Source organism: Eucalyptus grandis, chromosome 9, assembly GCF_016545825.1.
Source record: "Eucalyptus grandis isolate ANBG69807.140 chromosome 9, ASM1654582v1, whole genome shotgun sequence".
Taxonomy (NCBI): domain Eukaryota; kingdom Viridiplantae; phylum Streptophyta; class Magnoliopsida; order Myrtales; family Myrtaceae; genus Eucalyptus; species Eucalyptus grandis.
This window is the reverse complement of record NC_052620.1, coordinates 43,500,510-43,516,247: the sequence shown is the minus strand read 5'-3', so window position 1 is coordinate 43,516,247 and position 15,738 is coordinate 43,500,510. Positions and strand designations below refer to the sequence as shown.

General features: G+C 37.8%; 2 protein-coding genes across 4 annotated transcripts; both read left to right on the top strand.

Annotated features, from left to right (window-relative positions):
• The first annotated feature begins 8,145 nt into the window (after nt 1-8,145).
• LOC104420019 (DUF724 domain-containing protein 3-like) lies at nt 8,146-12,375 on the top strand. Of its 3 annotated transcripts, XM_039302005.1 has the most exons (8): nt 8,147-8,855; nt 9,348-9,503; nt 9,534-9,614; nt 9,777-9,903; nt 9,971-10,051; nt 10,656-10,781; nt 10,867-11,542; nt 12,084-12,375. In XM_039302005.1, exons 1-8 carry the CDS (start codon nt 8,397-8,399, stop codon nt 12,085-12,087), a joined length of 1,710 nt encoding a protein of 569 aa, XP_039157939.1. In that variant the 5' UTR covers nt 8,147-8,396; the 3' UTR covers nt 12,088-12,375. The 3 variants fall into 3 exon arrangements, with proteins under 3 accessions (XP_018718329.2, XP_039157939.1, XP_018718328.2); XM_018862784.2 differs by having other exon boundaries at nt 8,146-8,855; nt 9,348-9,614; nt 10,662-10,781; XM_018862783.2 differs by having other exon boundaries at nt 9,348-9,614.
• A 1,968-nt stretch (nt 12,376-14,343) lies between these two features.
• Nucleotides 14,344-15,524, top strand: LOC104420017 (glucuronoxylan 4-O-methyltransferase 1). Its single transcript, XM_010031903.3, has one exon. The coding sequence runs from the start codon at nt 14,442-14,444 to the stop codon at nt 15,306-15,308; it is 867 nt and encodes a 288-aa protein (XP_010030205.1). The 5' UTR covers nt 14,344-14,441; the 3' UTR covers nt 15,309-15,524.
• Nucleotides 15,525-15,738: the final 214 nt, after the last annotated feature.

The window sequence follows — 15,738 nt, the reverse complement described above, 5'->3', positions numbered from 1 at the left end:
CGGCAAAAAAAAGTAACAATATCATTTTAGATAAATAAGTTTAGCGTAACCTAATGTTCACCTTTACACAATCTACACAATATCTAAGCAAAAACCCACATCTAGACCCGTTCTCCTGGAGGTTAGTCATGACATATTTGATGACGTTTATTTTTGTCTATCTTTCTATTTTTTATACCTTGAAACGAAAAAAATAATAGGGATTCGTTTGTCTACGTTAGTTAATTTTTCTATTTTCCATAATAGAAAGGTAATCGAAAAATAAATTTAGAACTTAAACAATAAGTAAATAAATCTACCTTTTTTTATACCCGGGAAAAAAAAAGAAACAATATCATTTTAGATAAATAAGTTTAGCGTAACCTAATGTTCAACTTTACACAATCTACACAATATCTAAGCAAAAACCCACATCTAGACTCGTTCTCCCGGAAGTTAGTCATGATGTATTTGATGACATTTCTTTTGTCTATATTTCTTTTTTTATACCTTGAAATGAAAAAAGAATAGGGATTCGTTTGTCTACGTTAGTTAATTTTTTATTTTCCATAATATAAAAGTAATCGAAAAATAAATTTAGAACTTAAACAATAAGTAAAAAAATCTACCTTTTTTATTCTCGGGAAAAAAAAAAGAAACAATATCATTTTAGATAAATAAGTTTAGCATACCTAATGTTCATCTCTACACAATCTACACTATATCTAAGCAAAATCCCACATCTAGACCCGTTCTCCTAGAAGTTAGTCATGACATATTTGATGACATTTCTTTTTGTCTATCTTTCTATTTTTTTATACCCTGAAACGAAAAAAGAATAGGAATTCATTTGTCTACATTAGTTAATTTTTCTATTTTTCATAACATAAAAGTAATCGAAAAATAGATTTGGAACTTAAACGATAAGTAAAAAAATCTACCTTTTTTTTTATTCCTGGGAAAAAAAAAACAATATCATTTTAGATAAATAAGTTTAGCATAACCTAATTTTTTTTCTTTTTATGACCCGGAAACCCTCATACAGCTAACAGCTCGCGAGGTAAACTCGGGGGATGCTAGCATAACCTAATGTTCATCTTTACACAATCTACACAATATCTAAGCAAAAACCCACATCTAGACCCGTTCTTCTGGAGGTTAGTCATGACATATTTGATGATGTTTCTTTTTGTCTATTTTTCTATTTTTTTATACCTCGAAACGAAAAAAGAATAAGGATTCGTTTGTCTATGTTAGTTAATTTTTCTATTTTCCGTAATATAAAAGTAATCAAAAATTAAATTTGGAACTTAAACAATAAGTAAAAATATCTACCTTTTTTTATTACTGGGAAAAAAGAAGAAGAAGCAATGTCATTTCAGGTAAATAAGTTTAGCATAACCTAATGTTCATCTTTACACAATCTACACAATATCTAAGCAAAAACCCACATCTAGACCCATTCTCTTGACTCAATACAAGTCCTCATTTTTTGGAATAAAAAAATAAGTATTAAGTGTCAGAAATTTAGGAAAAAATTTAGAAGTTATATTTTGAGTTGCTTTTACTGTAAATTCAAGTTTAGGATTAGTTTGGCATAAAAAAAATATGAAAATATTTTGCTGAAAATTGAATTTAGAATTGAAAAGGTCTGAAGAAGACATGTTCTTCTCTTAAGATTATATTGCATGCATCATTTAAGATTATTTACAATTATGCTTTAATAGAAAATACATGCATTGCATTGCCGTTTGTTTTTTTTTTATAGCAGTCGAATAAGGTTGTGCTCCATAAATTTTCAATTTTATTTACTCGAAGGTTTGATCAGTTTGTGCAAATAAGCGCACTAACTTTAAGATCGCCTCCATCCTAAGTTGTTTTGTCCTTCCCATTGCACGAGACTATATTTACTCTTTTTCTTACAGCTAAAAAAAACTCAAAAATTCTACGCACTTGGTTTTATGTTGTTATATGTCTAACCATCCATCTTTGACTAGCAACACGTTGGTTGTCTAAGGCCATCTTGGAAATTATCGACTAGTTAAATCCTTACAAAAGTCCAATTTTATCCGGATATGAATTATTAAGTCTCCACTAGCATTTTTATAATTAAATGAAAAAACCTGCGAATATAAATTTTTTGAGTCATGCCAAACACATTTCTGTTTTTTTTTTTCCTGAAAATAAAAATTATGTGTAATTACAAAACACATTATTATTTTAAAAAGAACTATTTATGAATAGAAATTTATTCATTGAAATAGAAATATTACCATACACACCCTTAACAATCAAATGACACGGCTTGGTGTGATTTGTTTGATTTATAGAAAATAATTTTTTTAAAAATTCTTAACAATTGCTTTGTATCGAGTATAAAAATGAGTGAATAAAACATATTTTCAATACCTATGAAACTATTTAGATATAAATTATTGTCAATGATCAATTTTGCATTATTTAATTATTATGAGCAACATTTTATAAATTATTTATTTTTCACGAAATAAATGTAATGGCTAATCCATGCTTTATTAGATTTGGGGTTTAGTGGGGCCGCCCGTTATGGGCTTGACCCAAACCTCGTGCATGGGAATTTTGAATAGTTGTTATTACCAAATTGCAATTGTTCATGGCCTTTCTTATTCTGTTAACTTCAAACTGTAAGGAAAAAACTCCAAGCCAAAATGTTTTTTTCCCCACAAATAGCCCTAAAACTCATCCTTATTTGTAAAATTAGGGAAAAAGGACACATTCAGATAAGAGTGCCGAGAAATGGAAGCGAAATTACTAGCGTAAGCAAAAGTTCTAAAATGAAAATGGTTGATATAAACTTAATTCTCTCAAAGACTTACGTGCCGAGATGAGATTAATGTTATTCGTCTTAAATTCCTAATTTATCGTTTAGTTAATTATAATTGTCTGAAAATCATAAATTAACTTTATTAGTAACCATACGAAGTTTGTTAACAACCAAGGCCATATAGGAGATTGTGTCCTCAATATCGCTTGGGAAATGATTTATCGCTAAACCAAAAAGAACTAATTAGAGTCCATAATACAACATAGAACTAATTAGAGTCCATAAGACAACATCTTAGTAAAAGATACTATAACATCAATCATTTGCAAAATCAACACGCTGAATATTGTGTAAACAATTTTATGGCCAGGATAATGAATATTACAAATAAGTAACTTTGGCCTTTTTTTTTTTTTTGGGCGATTAGATGCTTGTCTAGAGTCCAGACTAGTTTGATCCATTTTTCTGCCCCTTGACTAGTCTACATCTACTGGTAATTTTAAGGGTGCATTCCTCGTATCGACTTGGTACATTCAAAATTTTATTCTCGAAATGTTCTTAATAAGACTTGAATCAAGAATTATAAATAGATCAATAAATTCATTTCCCACTTAAGTGAACACTCTATAGCGATAAGCATATAAACGACGATGCCGCTACACTTAGCATAAATAACCAACGTTAACCTTAGGGATGGTCCCAACATAAATTCCAATATCTTCACGAGACTATGCTCCCCAAGTTTTTTTTTTCCTCATCTCATCAACACCTCGGCACTTCTACATGGATTAAAAGTATCTGTTGGAATTAATTTAAAATACAAAATTATTTGTAATTGATAATATAGCTAAGATTTCGATGATTACTATATCAAGTCAACCCCGCGATGTATTGAAGCATTTGACGAGATTCTACTAGGGAAAGACCTTTTTTCGTAAATGAGGGGGGAAAATCTACACTTTTATCTCGAAGCAAACTTGATTATGGAGGGCCGAAGATGTAATATTAGGGGAGTTTGAATAAGGTTAGTTGGTGAAAAACTTTGGTATTGTCAATTCTTTGAGATTGGAGAAAACGGGCAACATATTATTGCCGATCTTCAGGTCCCGCCAAATTCATAAGACGATGGCACATATCTTGGAAAGGCGAAAGAAGCTATTTGATTTAGGAAGAAAATCGAGAAGATGGCTTAATGTGTCCTGGAAAGCAAATTTTAATGAACACGTACACGTACACGTTTTTCTCGTCTTAGACAAGAGCAACTCCCGATTTGAAAATCAGACGAAGAAAAGACACTTATGCGCGGGGAAAGAAAGCAAAATAAGTAAAGGAGAAAGGACACGGCGTGAGTGTGACTCGTGAGAATAGTGATGGATAGAAAGAGGTGACCGGGTTTTCGGAGAAATAATTCTTTTGGGGGGGACCTATCTGCAATATGCCTCTCCCTACGACGTTGAGAGTTTTTGACAATTCTGCACAGATAGATCCAACAGGCCATCCATTATTTTGTCGCGTCGCCTTGGCCTGGCCTGGCATCATCGTACAGCGGCCTTTCGGCCCTTCTTTTTTTTTTTTTTTTTTTTTTAAAAAGCTTTTTGGTTCCTTTCGAGCTCATGATGCGGCCGGCCTCCCCCGCGAACCTGACGATCGACTGCACAAACAGAGGCAAAGGCCAATCCCCGCCAGACACCTAACCCATTCGCAGTGAGCACAAGAGACGCAAGTCGAACCGGAACCGGAACCGGAGTGGCACTTTTTTCTTGGCGTTCGCTCCAGCTTTCTTTTCACTAATTAAAGTGGTTAGAAAAGCTAGATGTTTTGTTAAGAAATGAAAAGACTAGTCGACAAAAAAAAAAAAAGACTAGTCGACACGCGTTTTGCTATGTTTTTACTTCTCCATTTTTATGTTATTTTATTTCTCGAAACAAAAAAAAAAAACACACATAAATCCGTTTATCTATGTTAATTTTTTTTTTTTTTTCCATAATGAAAAAGTAGTTAGGAAATAAATTTATAAATGAACAATAAATAAATAAAATCTGCCTTTTTATTCCCATGAATAAAAAAGAAGGTCATTTCAGAAAAATATGCTCAACTGACTTAATGATCGTCTTTATACAATTGACACAAGATCCGGGCAAAACTCACGTTTGGATTGGATTTTTTGACCCAATCAATGTCCCCATTTTTAGGAATAAAAAATAAAATAAAAATCAGAAATTTAGGAACAAAAATTAGAAATTATATTTTGAGTACTTTTTGGTGTTAATTAGTATAGAATTATTTTAGCATAAAATATGCAAAAATCTTTTGCTAAGAATTAAATAAGCTTTGAGGACTTCACCATATGGATTTTTGGATGCCATTTTCTTCTAGAGACAATGTTAGGTCACGATAGTTTGGCGACTTCGCTTAGAGAAGACGTGTTATTCCCTTAAGATTCTATCGTAGGCATCTTTTAAAATCATCTACAGTTATGTTCTAATAGAAAATTAGATGACTCTTAACGATTTTTTTTTGCATTACCATTTGTTTTGTGTTCATAGCAATCAAATAAGCCTGTACTCCATAGATTTCTGATTTCATTTGGTTGAAGATTTGATGAGTTTGTGTAGATGAGCACACCAACGTTAAGATTGCTTCCATCCTTAGTTGTTTCTTCCTTGGCCATTCCATGAGAAAATACTTGCTCTTCTTCTTGCAGCTAAAATAGCTCACGAAGTTTATGCACCTGACTTTTCTATGTTCCCATTCCCAACAATTCATCTTTTGACTAACAATGCATTGAATTTTCATGGCCATCTCAAAAAATCTTGATTAATTAAAACCTTACAAAAGTTTAGTTTTATCCAAACATGAATTGTTAAGTCTCCACTAACATTTTTATAATTAAATGGAACAAGTTGGGAATATAATTTTTTTGGGTTATATAAAACGCATTTATGTTATTTTTCTATTTCGGGAATAAAATTTTTGTGCAATTATCAAACGCATTATTCTGCTCAGAAAAACTATTTATGAACATAATTTGTTTCCTTGAACAAAAATGTTACAAAGTGCACTCTTCCTCCACAATCAATTGACAAGACTTGATATGATTCATTTGTTTTGTAGAAAATAAATTATTTAAAAAAATACTTAATGATTGCTTTGTATCGTTTATAAAAACAAGTGAATGAAACATATTTGCATTGTTTATGAAAATATTCGGATATAAGGTGTTGTCAATAATGGATTTTTTATTTAATTATTCCAAGCAATATTTTTGAAATCACTTGGGGTGTATGTGGTAACTTTTTGTTCTCGTGAATAATTTATATTCAAAAACAAATTTTTTTCTATTTTTGTTTCTTATACGAGTTTTTGAGCATTCGAAAGCGTTTGATAACATAAAATTTATACTCCTAAAATAGAAATTTATTTGGTACAGCTCTAAATATTTTTATGACTTATAATTTATTTTAATTTATTAATAATTTTATTACGCATTTGTCTTTTTTTTTTTTCTTTTTTTTCTTCTTCTTCCTCTAGCTTGTCGCTCACGAGGTTGTTGGCCTCGAGAAAGCCTCGCCGATGGCTGGATGAGGTCAAGCTTTGCCCAACCATGACAAGGCTTGGGGGGACCTTGCTGATGGCCGGCAAGCTCGGGGCAACCTTGTCGAGGGCCAAGGAGGCTCCGGCGAGCTCGTTGGCAACTAGTTAGGGGAGGAAGAGGATGAAGAGAAAAAAAAAAAAAGAAAAAAAGCTTATTCCTTGAGTTGTAACTTGTTCTCAAAACAAAAAATGAATTTTTTTTTCTTATTTTTATTCCTAATCTATTGACGAGAATAAATTGTTCCTGAAAAAAAAAAAATTATCAAATAGATTTTTATTTTGAGGAATAGAAAAAATGGAGAAAGTGGAGCGTTATCAAACAAGCCCTTGTTTTTCATGAAATAAATAGAATCGCCCGCAAATGCTTTATTGGATTTTGGGTCAGTTAGGCCGCCCGTCATGGGCTTGACCCAAACCTCATACATGGGAATTATGAAACAAACCTTTGTTTTTCATGAAATAAATAGAATCACCTGCAAATGCTTTATTGGATTTTGGGTCAGTTGGGCCGCCTTCATGGGCTTGACCCAAACCTCATACATGGGAATTATGGATAGTTGCTATAGCCAAATTGCAGTTGTTCGTGGCCCTCTTATTCTATTCACTTCAAATGGTAAGGAAAAAACTCCAAACCAATATGTGTGTTTTTTTTTTCACAAACTATCCCTAAAACTCACCCTTATTTGTAAAATTAGGAAAGAAAGGCACGTTCGAATAAGAGTGACAAGAAATAGAGAAGAAATTACCAGAGTAAGCAAAAGTTGTAATTAGGGTATCGGGGAAATCGGTCTAGATGATTCTAAAATGAAAATGGTTGAATATAAACTTAAATTCTCTCGAAGACTTATGTACCTGGAGGAGATTGATGTTAATAGTCTTAGATTTATAATTTATCATTTAATTAATTATAATTGTCTAAAAATCATAAGTTAACTTCGTTAGCAAACCGTACGATACTTGTTAAAAACCAAGGTTGTACAAGGAAGCATATCCTTGATATTGCTTAGGAAGTGAATGATACCATGTCTGCTAAACCAAAAGAACTAACTAGAGTCCACGATACACTATCAAGAGTAAAAGATATGATAACATAAATTGTTTGCAAAATCAATGCACTAAATATCTCACATTACTCATATCGACTCGGTAGATTCAAAATTTTACTCTCGGGATGTTCCCGATAATACTTGAAACAAGAAATATAAATAGATCCAGTAAATTCATTTGCCACTTAAGCGAACACTCTATTGTGATGAGCATATAAATGTCGACATATATATGATGATGCCATTACGCTTAGAATAGGTAAGGTATGTTAATCTTAGGGATAGTTCCAACATAGATTCCAATTTATGTGTGGGACTACACAACCCAAGTTTCTTTATTTTTTTTTGTCACATCGATACCGCACTTCTACATGAACTTAGAAGTATCCATCATCCGTACGACCGTTAAAAATCTAATGTGTCAGCATTCATTACAGTTAAGAATTCGACGTTGATTATAATCTCGATAGTAGTATCACGTGAATCGAGTTTATCTGGGAATTATGTACGAATATGGCCTCGATCAGATTTTTACAAAGGCCATTGTAAACGGAAGCTGAACGGATTCCATTTGTTAATCACTGATCCGAATTCAGAACGCCAACGTTGACACGGCAAAGGAGGAGTGGATCATCCTTAGAACCCCCCCAACAGAAAAAAGGAGAAAGGGAAAAAAGGACAAGGCAGGGGTATGCTCTAATTCCATGCCAAGTCCACTCCGCACCGCAGTCCACAGCAAGGCGCGTGAATCGCTTTACAGAACTCCCACTACTACTACTGCCGTGCTCTGCAACGACGAAGAAATTCCCCCTAAAACCTTTCCGCCTTCCCCCCACCTCTCTCTCTCTCTCTACCTCTCGTCCCCGCGAGGAATTGACCCCAGTTGACTCCCCCAATTGACTCTCCCCCACCCCATTTCAAGGCGTCGCGGTCTCCGACTCTCCGGCGTTTGTTGCGGCGGGCGAAAGGGGAAAATGGGGAGCGCGGATTGCTGGAGCAAAGGGTCCCGCGTGGAGGTCACCAGCAAGGAGGCCGGGTTCAAGGGCGCGTGGTTCGACGCCGTCATCGTCGACCCCCCGCTGTACCACAAGTCCAAGTTCAAGAAGAAGCGCCTCGCCCGCATCGAGTACACCAACCTCCTCTGCGACGACGGCCAGACCCCGCTCCGGGAGTACAGCGACTCCATCTACATCCGCCCCTTGCCTCCGGGGGAGGCGGAGGGGGAGGAGGGCGCCCCCTTGGAGGAGAAGCTGGTGGTCGACACTTTCGACCGGGACGGGTGGTGGACCGGAGTGATCGCCAAGGTCACCGCGGAAGGCAAATACTTGGTGGCTTTCGAGGACCCCCCGCATGTCCTCCAGTTCGACCGCGATCGACTGAGGCTGCACTGGGAGTTCCAAGATGGGAAATGGAGCCTTCCCCCTAAATGCCTCGTACTCATTTTCTCTCCCCATTTCTTTTCTTTTACATGTTATAATGGATGCGTGGGGGTTTGTTTCCTTTCATGGCCGTCGCAGCGTCTCGTCTGTTCATTTATTTATTTATTATTATTTTTTTTTTGATGAGTTTTTTTCTTTGTATCACGCTTTTCGTATTAACCTAGGATAAGGTATATGGTGAGTTTGATTGAAGTGAAGTCCCAACAACTTTGTGATTTTGATGGCCACCGTTGGGCTACCAGTGTGAAAGGTTGCTGGCTGCGTGAATTTGCCCCCCTTAAGCATCCTCGCCCATTTCCTGTTCTTGAAATCTCAGCTTTAACAATCCATATTTACAGCAGGTTTTCATGGAGAGAGAGATAGAGAGAGAGGAATCTGTCCTGGGACTTTCAGTCCTGTTGGGTTTCTTTTTCCCCAATTTTTACGAGTCTTTACCACTTTGCATGGTCCAATTTTTCACGCTTTATGTTCTGATTTTGCTTGCAGGAATTTTCTGACCACCTCAATGAGCTGATTATTGCCTTTGCCAAAGGCCATAACCCCATTTCTGGAAAGGATGCTGAAGTTAGCGTCGCCACTCCTATGCCATGCTTAATCGAGCAATCAACTCCTAATGGGACGCTCGCTTCTTCAACTGTCGGCAGCTCCAGCAAGAAGGAGACTGAGCAGCAGCGCTCCAGCAAGAAGGAGACTGAGCAGCAGCGCTCCAGCAGTGATTCCCCGCGTGTTCTCCCTCCCAAGAAGCCTAAAACAGTAAGTGCAGCTGGTGACATGACTGAACCGATTAGTATTATCATCAAATTCAATGCCCTTAGTGCCCATCTCTATTTTAATGTTTCTATGAATATCTTTTCTTCATGGCTTCAACTGAACCATCATCCAATTTGGTCCTCCTCCTGGATATTTATTCCGCAGCTAAATGAACCCTCTAATAAGAAAAAATCTACTTCCCAAGGCAAGGATACCGAACAGAGTCAGCAAGGAAAGAGACGAAGACTTGTGAAGTTACATGCTATGCCTGAAAATGCTTCTTCAGCGAACGGTATAGTCATTTTAAGCTGCTACTATTTGCTCTCTTGCACAAGGAACATTGATGGATTACTATGCAGGCAAGAAGAAGGGAGCAGATGAGGCATCTTCTGCGGCAAATGGACTGGGGTTCCCAGTGACTCCAGTGGAACATCTGAATGGTATGGCCCTCGTAGACCAGACACCAATCATTGCCAAAGTCTTTAATGATACTTTTAAGAAGATTGCCTTAATGAAACTGAATACTTTTAGTGTGATCGTGCGCATACATATTTTGTTTCCTTTGCTGGTACCTGGATAGATGCTTTCGACGTAAGCATATAATGGCTTTGGTTTTGGCATGTATGACTTGATCTGATGTAAATAATCTAGTATCTCGCAGCCATTCACACACATATTTCCATACTCTAGCCATCAAAAGCTTTTCAGATTCGACATTTAAGGCCGTCTCTTCTTGTTCTGAATTTCATGGAGCATGTGTCAAAGACATATCCTCTGTCTTCACGAGATATCATGCGATTGAGTAACTGAGTTGAGAGACTTTAGTTAGAATACCCTACCTAAAGTATCCAACTTAAAAATGTATTCACGATTTACAATCTTCCAACTATGGGAATAAATAGCTGAGTTTATGAGAGACATATTGTATTCAGCATGCATCTGCGGAAACTGTGAGAAAAGATCATTTGGTCTGGCCTACTTTTTCTCGCATCCATTCCCATTTTCTCACTCATAGTTCTCAAGATGCATCTGCTGAAATGTTAGGTGCAGCTTCCAAAAAGCATAGGGTGGCAAAAGTAGCAAAAGATGTCACTGCAGGGTATATAACCAACTCAGGGGTCAAAGGATTGTTGCTCAAAGAATTCAACCCTCAAGTATTGGATAGACCTGGTAAGAAGTTCCTTTCTCCAAGAATTAAATTAGTTTAGGAAAGAAGTTTCGCTTGAATTGACTTTTGTGCTTTTGTTTTATCCAGAACATTCTCATCTTGGTGGGGCAAACCAAGTGAAGGAGGCAATAGAGGTTATTCAGCTTGAGGCAGATGGGAACCTTGAGGGTGACAATAGGCCAAATCAATGGCCAGCATTGCCTTTTGTGAAAACCTCACCAATATGGAAAGCAGTGGAATCTTTGGAAGTATTCAAAAAATTTCCTCAAGCACCTCATTTTCTACCTTTGAGTGATACCAAAGCAGGATCTCGTGAAGGACTGGCCATTGCCAAGATGGTGACTTTTGCTAACACAGTACAGATGGCTTCCAAATTGAAGATAACCGATTGCAAAAGTAGATTTACTGCCTGTTTGGAAGACCTTGTAGAATTGGAGATGCATGGTTTTGATGCCCAAGTGATCAAGAGTCATTTGTCGAGGCTGCTTTCGATAAAAGATGGACTAGAAAAGCTTGACAAAAAATGGGAAGAAGCTGAAGCTCAAATTTCAGGGCTTAAGGATGAAAGAGCCAAAATTGCTGAAAGGGTCGAAAAGATCATTAAGGAGTTGAGACTTTTTCAAGAGGAACTGATACTAGCCTTAGCAGAGAGGGAGGAGAAAGATTCTGAAATCACAATGTTGACAACCAGTGTTGACATAATGCATGAAGCGGTTCAGAGTGCCCGGCACGAATTCGAAGAACGTTTAAACAATTTCCCCGGGTAAGCATGTCCTTGCACTTCTTTTTTTCCATCACTTGTGTGTGTGTGTGTGAGGTGCATGTCAAATAAGGTACTCTGTTTTTTCCCATGATGCTCTAGAGTGTAGTATGTATATTAATCACAACAACCAACCCCCCCCTAAAAAAAAAAAAAAGGCGGAATGGCGTACAATTGGGCTGTTTAGTTCATGATTCTGCTTACCTAAAGAGAGCTTCATTAGGAAAAGTTATGATTTTTTCATCAAGGGGGAATTAATTATATCCATAAACATGGAAATTGCAGCATGAGCTGCATTATGTGACTCCGGCACATGTAGATGTACCTCTGTAAAAAAATGCTGAGTAAGACTTTAATTGTGGATTGGACAAGAGGACGTGTAAAAAATCCTCTGGGCCTTCCATATAGCCACTCTTCATCTGCAGCTTCAAGTGAAATCGTCTTGCAAGTATCGCGAATGAAAATCATGTCTAAGTATGCATTACTTGCTGGGATTCTCTATTGGGTCGTAATAACCGGCTTGTCTAATTGCGTCTTGCTGCAGGTGAGGAGTGGTGGCGCGGGATACCACCAGTAACCTTAACTATCTTTCTGTGGATTTGCGTGGGAAATATCCTCGTCTTTTTTTGTTTAGCAGTAGCACTATCTATACTCATATCGGACTTGGAAGTATCCCGCCTTTACATTAGAGTTGGTCTTGTATATTGTTAGGTCAGGAGATGACAGGTTCAACTCTGCAAGTGTTATACTTGTGTGTTTAACATCTGATGTGTAGTTGGAACTTCAGTTTAATGTAGATGACAGTTATTCTATGACTTGAAATTTTTTGTTGGTCTCTTGTTTTTTCCTTTTCACAGTTCAACGTTTGCAGATTTGGCTGTCCATGGTTTGTCGGAATCTGCACAATGTTAGAACTTGGATGGTTTAACTGGGTTCGGTATTCATTCTGCAGATTTGAGGGCATGCTTTGGTCATTTAAGCATGGTACAGTTCAATTCAGCATGAAAATTTATGAATGCATCTGGAACCGTGGTTTCAGATTTCGGGTGGGAAACTCACCTCGGTCCTTCTTAATGCTATAATACACCTCAAATTGTCCTAAGGGAAAAGCACATATTTCACCATTTCCATCAGAACACGTTCAAATAACAGATTGGAAATAATGACATTCAAACAGAAATTGAGAATTATAATGTTCCTCTATTCTTTGCATTCCATTTCCTTTTCTCCCCAAATTCCTTTTATGTTTTACTTCTAATGTTAAATGCATGCCCTCTTTTTCATAAGCCAGACACCCGAAATCTGCAAGGTCGTATGTGAATATAAGCATTTAAAGTCGTACTTGAATTTTTCGGGATATTATACAGGTCAATCAAGTTTTCTGCAAACTGGTCTAAAAAGGGGAAAGGCCCTTGAATCCCATCCCACCAAGCAAAGCAAGGAATTGCGACGGGTCGAGCTCTTTAGTCTCTTTACATTATTTTGAAGAAAATGTGAATTGGTAACCCAGCCAAGCCAAGGCTAGCGTTTCATTCCAACCGTCAAGATTGCATTTTTGCACCCTTTGCCCTTCATATGATCGTCTCCAAAATTTGAAGAGACGCTACACTTTTTTTGTCTACTTTTCTTTTCTTTTTACTTCTTTTAAAATGCCAATCATTAGTAAAGTAAACAATAAAGAATTATCTTTGAGCAACAAAAGAATAGCGAAATTTTTTCTCGATAATCCCCCCTCGCGATTACAGGTTCCCAGCGATCCATAGAAAGAGACAAAAAGAGCTAAACATTGAAGTCCCACGACAACTTTATCTGTGGATTACAAATTTACAAATTCAAACTTCATCTTTTTAACGATCTAGTCGAGTCTTCCGGATACATCATATAAGAATAGATAAAGCATATTCCTTAACTTTTCAAGGCCTAAAGCTTCAAGACATTCTTTAGCCAAAAATCGGAAAAAAATAAGAATAAAAACTTTTGACAACAATCGAAAGTTGGTGATTTAATTATTCACACGTGTTTAGTAAGAAATTACGTTACTTCATCATAGGAAACAGTATGAAAATTTACTCTTTTCAAATAGCGTGACATTTAAATATAATAGAGATGATCCATGCCTGTGAACATATATTTAAAGAGGGTTACTTAAGGAACATTCGATGCATTTCAACCTTTTCACTTGGCTCTTGCTTTATTGTTTGATAACAATACGAAAGCACTATCTTAGAAGTTGGTGTTGGACATAATGTAGTTACAATACGAGACAACAATTTTCAAAATGATTTTGTGGGTAGGACTCTTTGCTTTTTATTTCCTTTATTATGGTCAGAATAGAGAGTGCAAGACGAAGACATGAAAACGGTTTGCGATGATTCCTGCTGGGTTGAGAAGGGAAGTGGGGCACGTCTTTGCCTTGCACTCTCTATTCTGACCATAATAAAGGAAATAAAAAGCAAAGAGTCATACCCACAAAAATCATTTTGAAAATCATTTTGCGGATGATTCCTGCCGGGTTGAGATTCGAGAAGGGAAGTGGGGCATTACAGTAAAGACGACTCGCCTCCTCCCTCCCATGCTAAAGGAGTGTCCTGCCGTCAGACCAACCATCCTACGACACCAACCTCGATATGAAATCTAAGGTAAACTCGCATCATCACTTCGGATCCACCAACAAGGCGTTGCTTCATTGGCACTGCTGGTAGCTCTCTTGTCTTCTTCAAATCACCCAACGTTTCTTCCCTTCCTATCTAAGCATTGCAACTTACGCGTCCCATCTTCTCCCATTTAAGACTCCCCAGCTTCTACAACCTAAAATTCAACCTCCCTATTGCTTCACATTCGACAGCGCAGAGAGTTCTTTCTTATCGCTTCCTGGATCAAAACGAGGGATAGAACTAGAAGCATGAAGCCCAAGGCCACTTACCCCATCAACCACAAGTTCCTTCTCCTAGGCATCTTCCTCGCATTTCTCGTTATCTTCATTTTGAGATCAAGCTTTTCTTCTTCCAATGAAGTCTCCTCTTCCGTTTCCCAAAACTCCTCCTTGAAAGCCTCGTCAGAAGCAAAGGCATCCGACTGCTCGCCGACTTGTTCCAAGATCCCGAATCCACTAGCACAAGCTCTCATCCACTATACAACGTCGACCATCACCCCTCAACAAACACTCAAGGAGATATCGGTGACTGCTCGGGTCCTCAAAAAGAAATCGCCATGCAATTTCCTCGTGTTCGGACTCGGCCACGACAGTCTCATGTGGAGCTCCCTCAACTATGGCGGGCGAACTATCTTCCTAGAAGAAGACGAGGCGTGGATAGAGCAAATCAAAAAAAGGTTTCCGATGCTGGAGTCATACCACGTGAGTTATGATAGCAAGGTGAACCAGGCGGATAACCTAATGGAAGCAGGGAAGGTGCCGGAGTGCATGGTGGTGAGCGACCCTAGATACTCCATGTGCCAACTCGCGCTTAAGGGCTTGCCAGACGAAGTTTACGAGAGACAATGGGACCTTATCATGGTCGATGCGCCGACGGGATACTATGAGGAGGCACCGGGGAGGATGACGGCGATATACACAGCAGGGATGATGGCTAGGAATAGGAAGGAGGGAGAGACGGATGTGTTTGTGCACGACGTTAACAGGTCCGTAGAAGACAAATTCTCCAAGGAATTCTTGTGTGAGGGTTACATGAAAAAACAGGAAAACAGGTTGAGGCACTTCATCATCCCTAGCCACACAGGCGAGTCCAGCATGCCCTTCTGTCCAGTCTAAAATTAGAGGCCAAAGCCAAATTTTCGGATTTCTTTCTCATGGAATCTGGGGTTTTCTTGTTCATGGAGCGGCCACAGGGCCACCGACGCGGGTCTAGGACAGCGTTTTGAGCTTATAAATAAGCATGTGTGCTGTAGTCCTTCCTTGTCATAAGCATCACTTTTCTCCCCGCAATGTAAAAATACACTTGGGCTATTTCACTCTTCTTATATCTTCCTTCGATCCACAAACCATGTCTGCTTAAAAGCCCCGTCTTGTTCAGGGCTACCATGCGTTCTCTCTTTAGGTAACCCCAAAGATCATGACAAGGAAATTCAGTCAGTCTGCCAGAGGATACGAAAAAAGCCTCCAGCGTCCATGAACTCAAAGTTGCATTCGCGTTCACATCGAAATCGTTGGCGGTCGTTTTCATTTAATAAGATAGAGGACC

Bases quoted from the DNA above. Each gene is read 5' to 3' on its own strand.
- LOC104420017 (XM_010031903.3), top strand. From the start codon at position 14,442: ATGAAGCCCAAGGCCACTTACCCCATCAACCACAAGTTCCTTCTCCTA.
- LOC104420019 (XM_018862783.2), top strand. From the start codon at position 8,397: ATGGGGAGCGCGGATTGCTGGAGCAAAGGGTCCCGCGTGGAGGTCACC. The intron at 9,615-9,776 runs GTAAGTGCAGCT...TTTATTCCGCAG, and splicing joins CTCCCAAGAAGCCTAAAACA to CTAAATGAACCCTCTAATAA. The intron at 10,782-10,866 runs GTAAGAAGTTCC...TGTTTTATCCAG, and splicing joins TCAAGTATTGGATAGACCTG to AACATTCTCATCTTGGTGGG.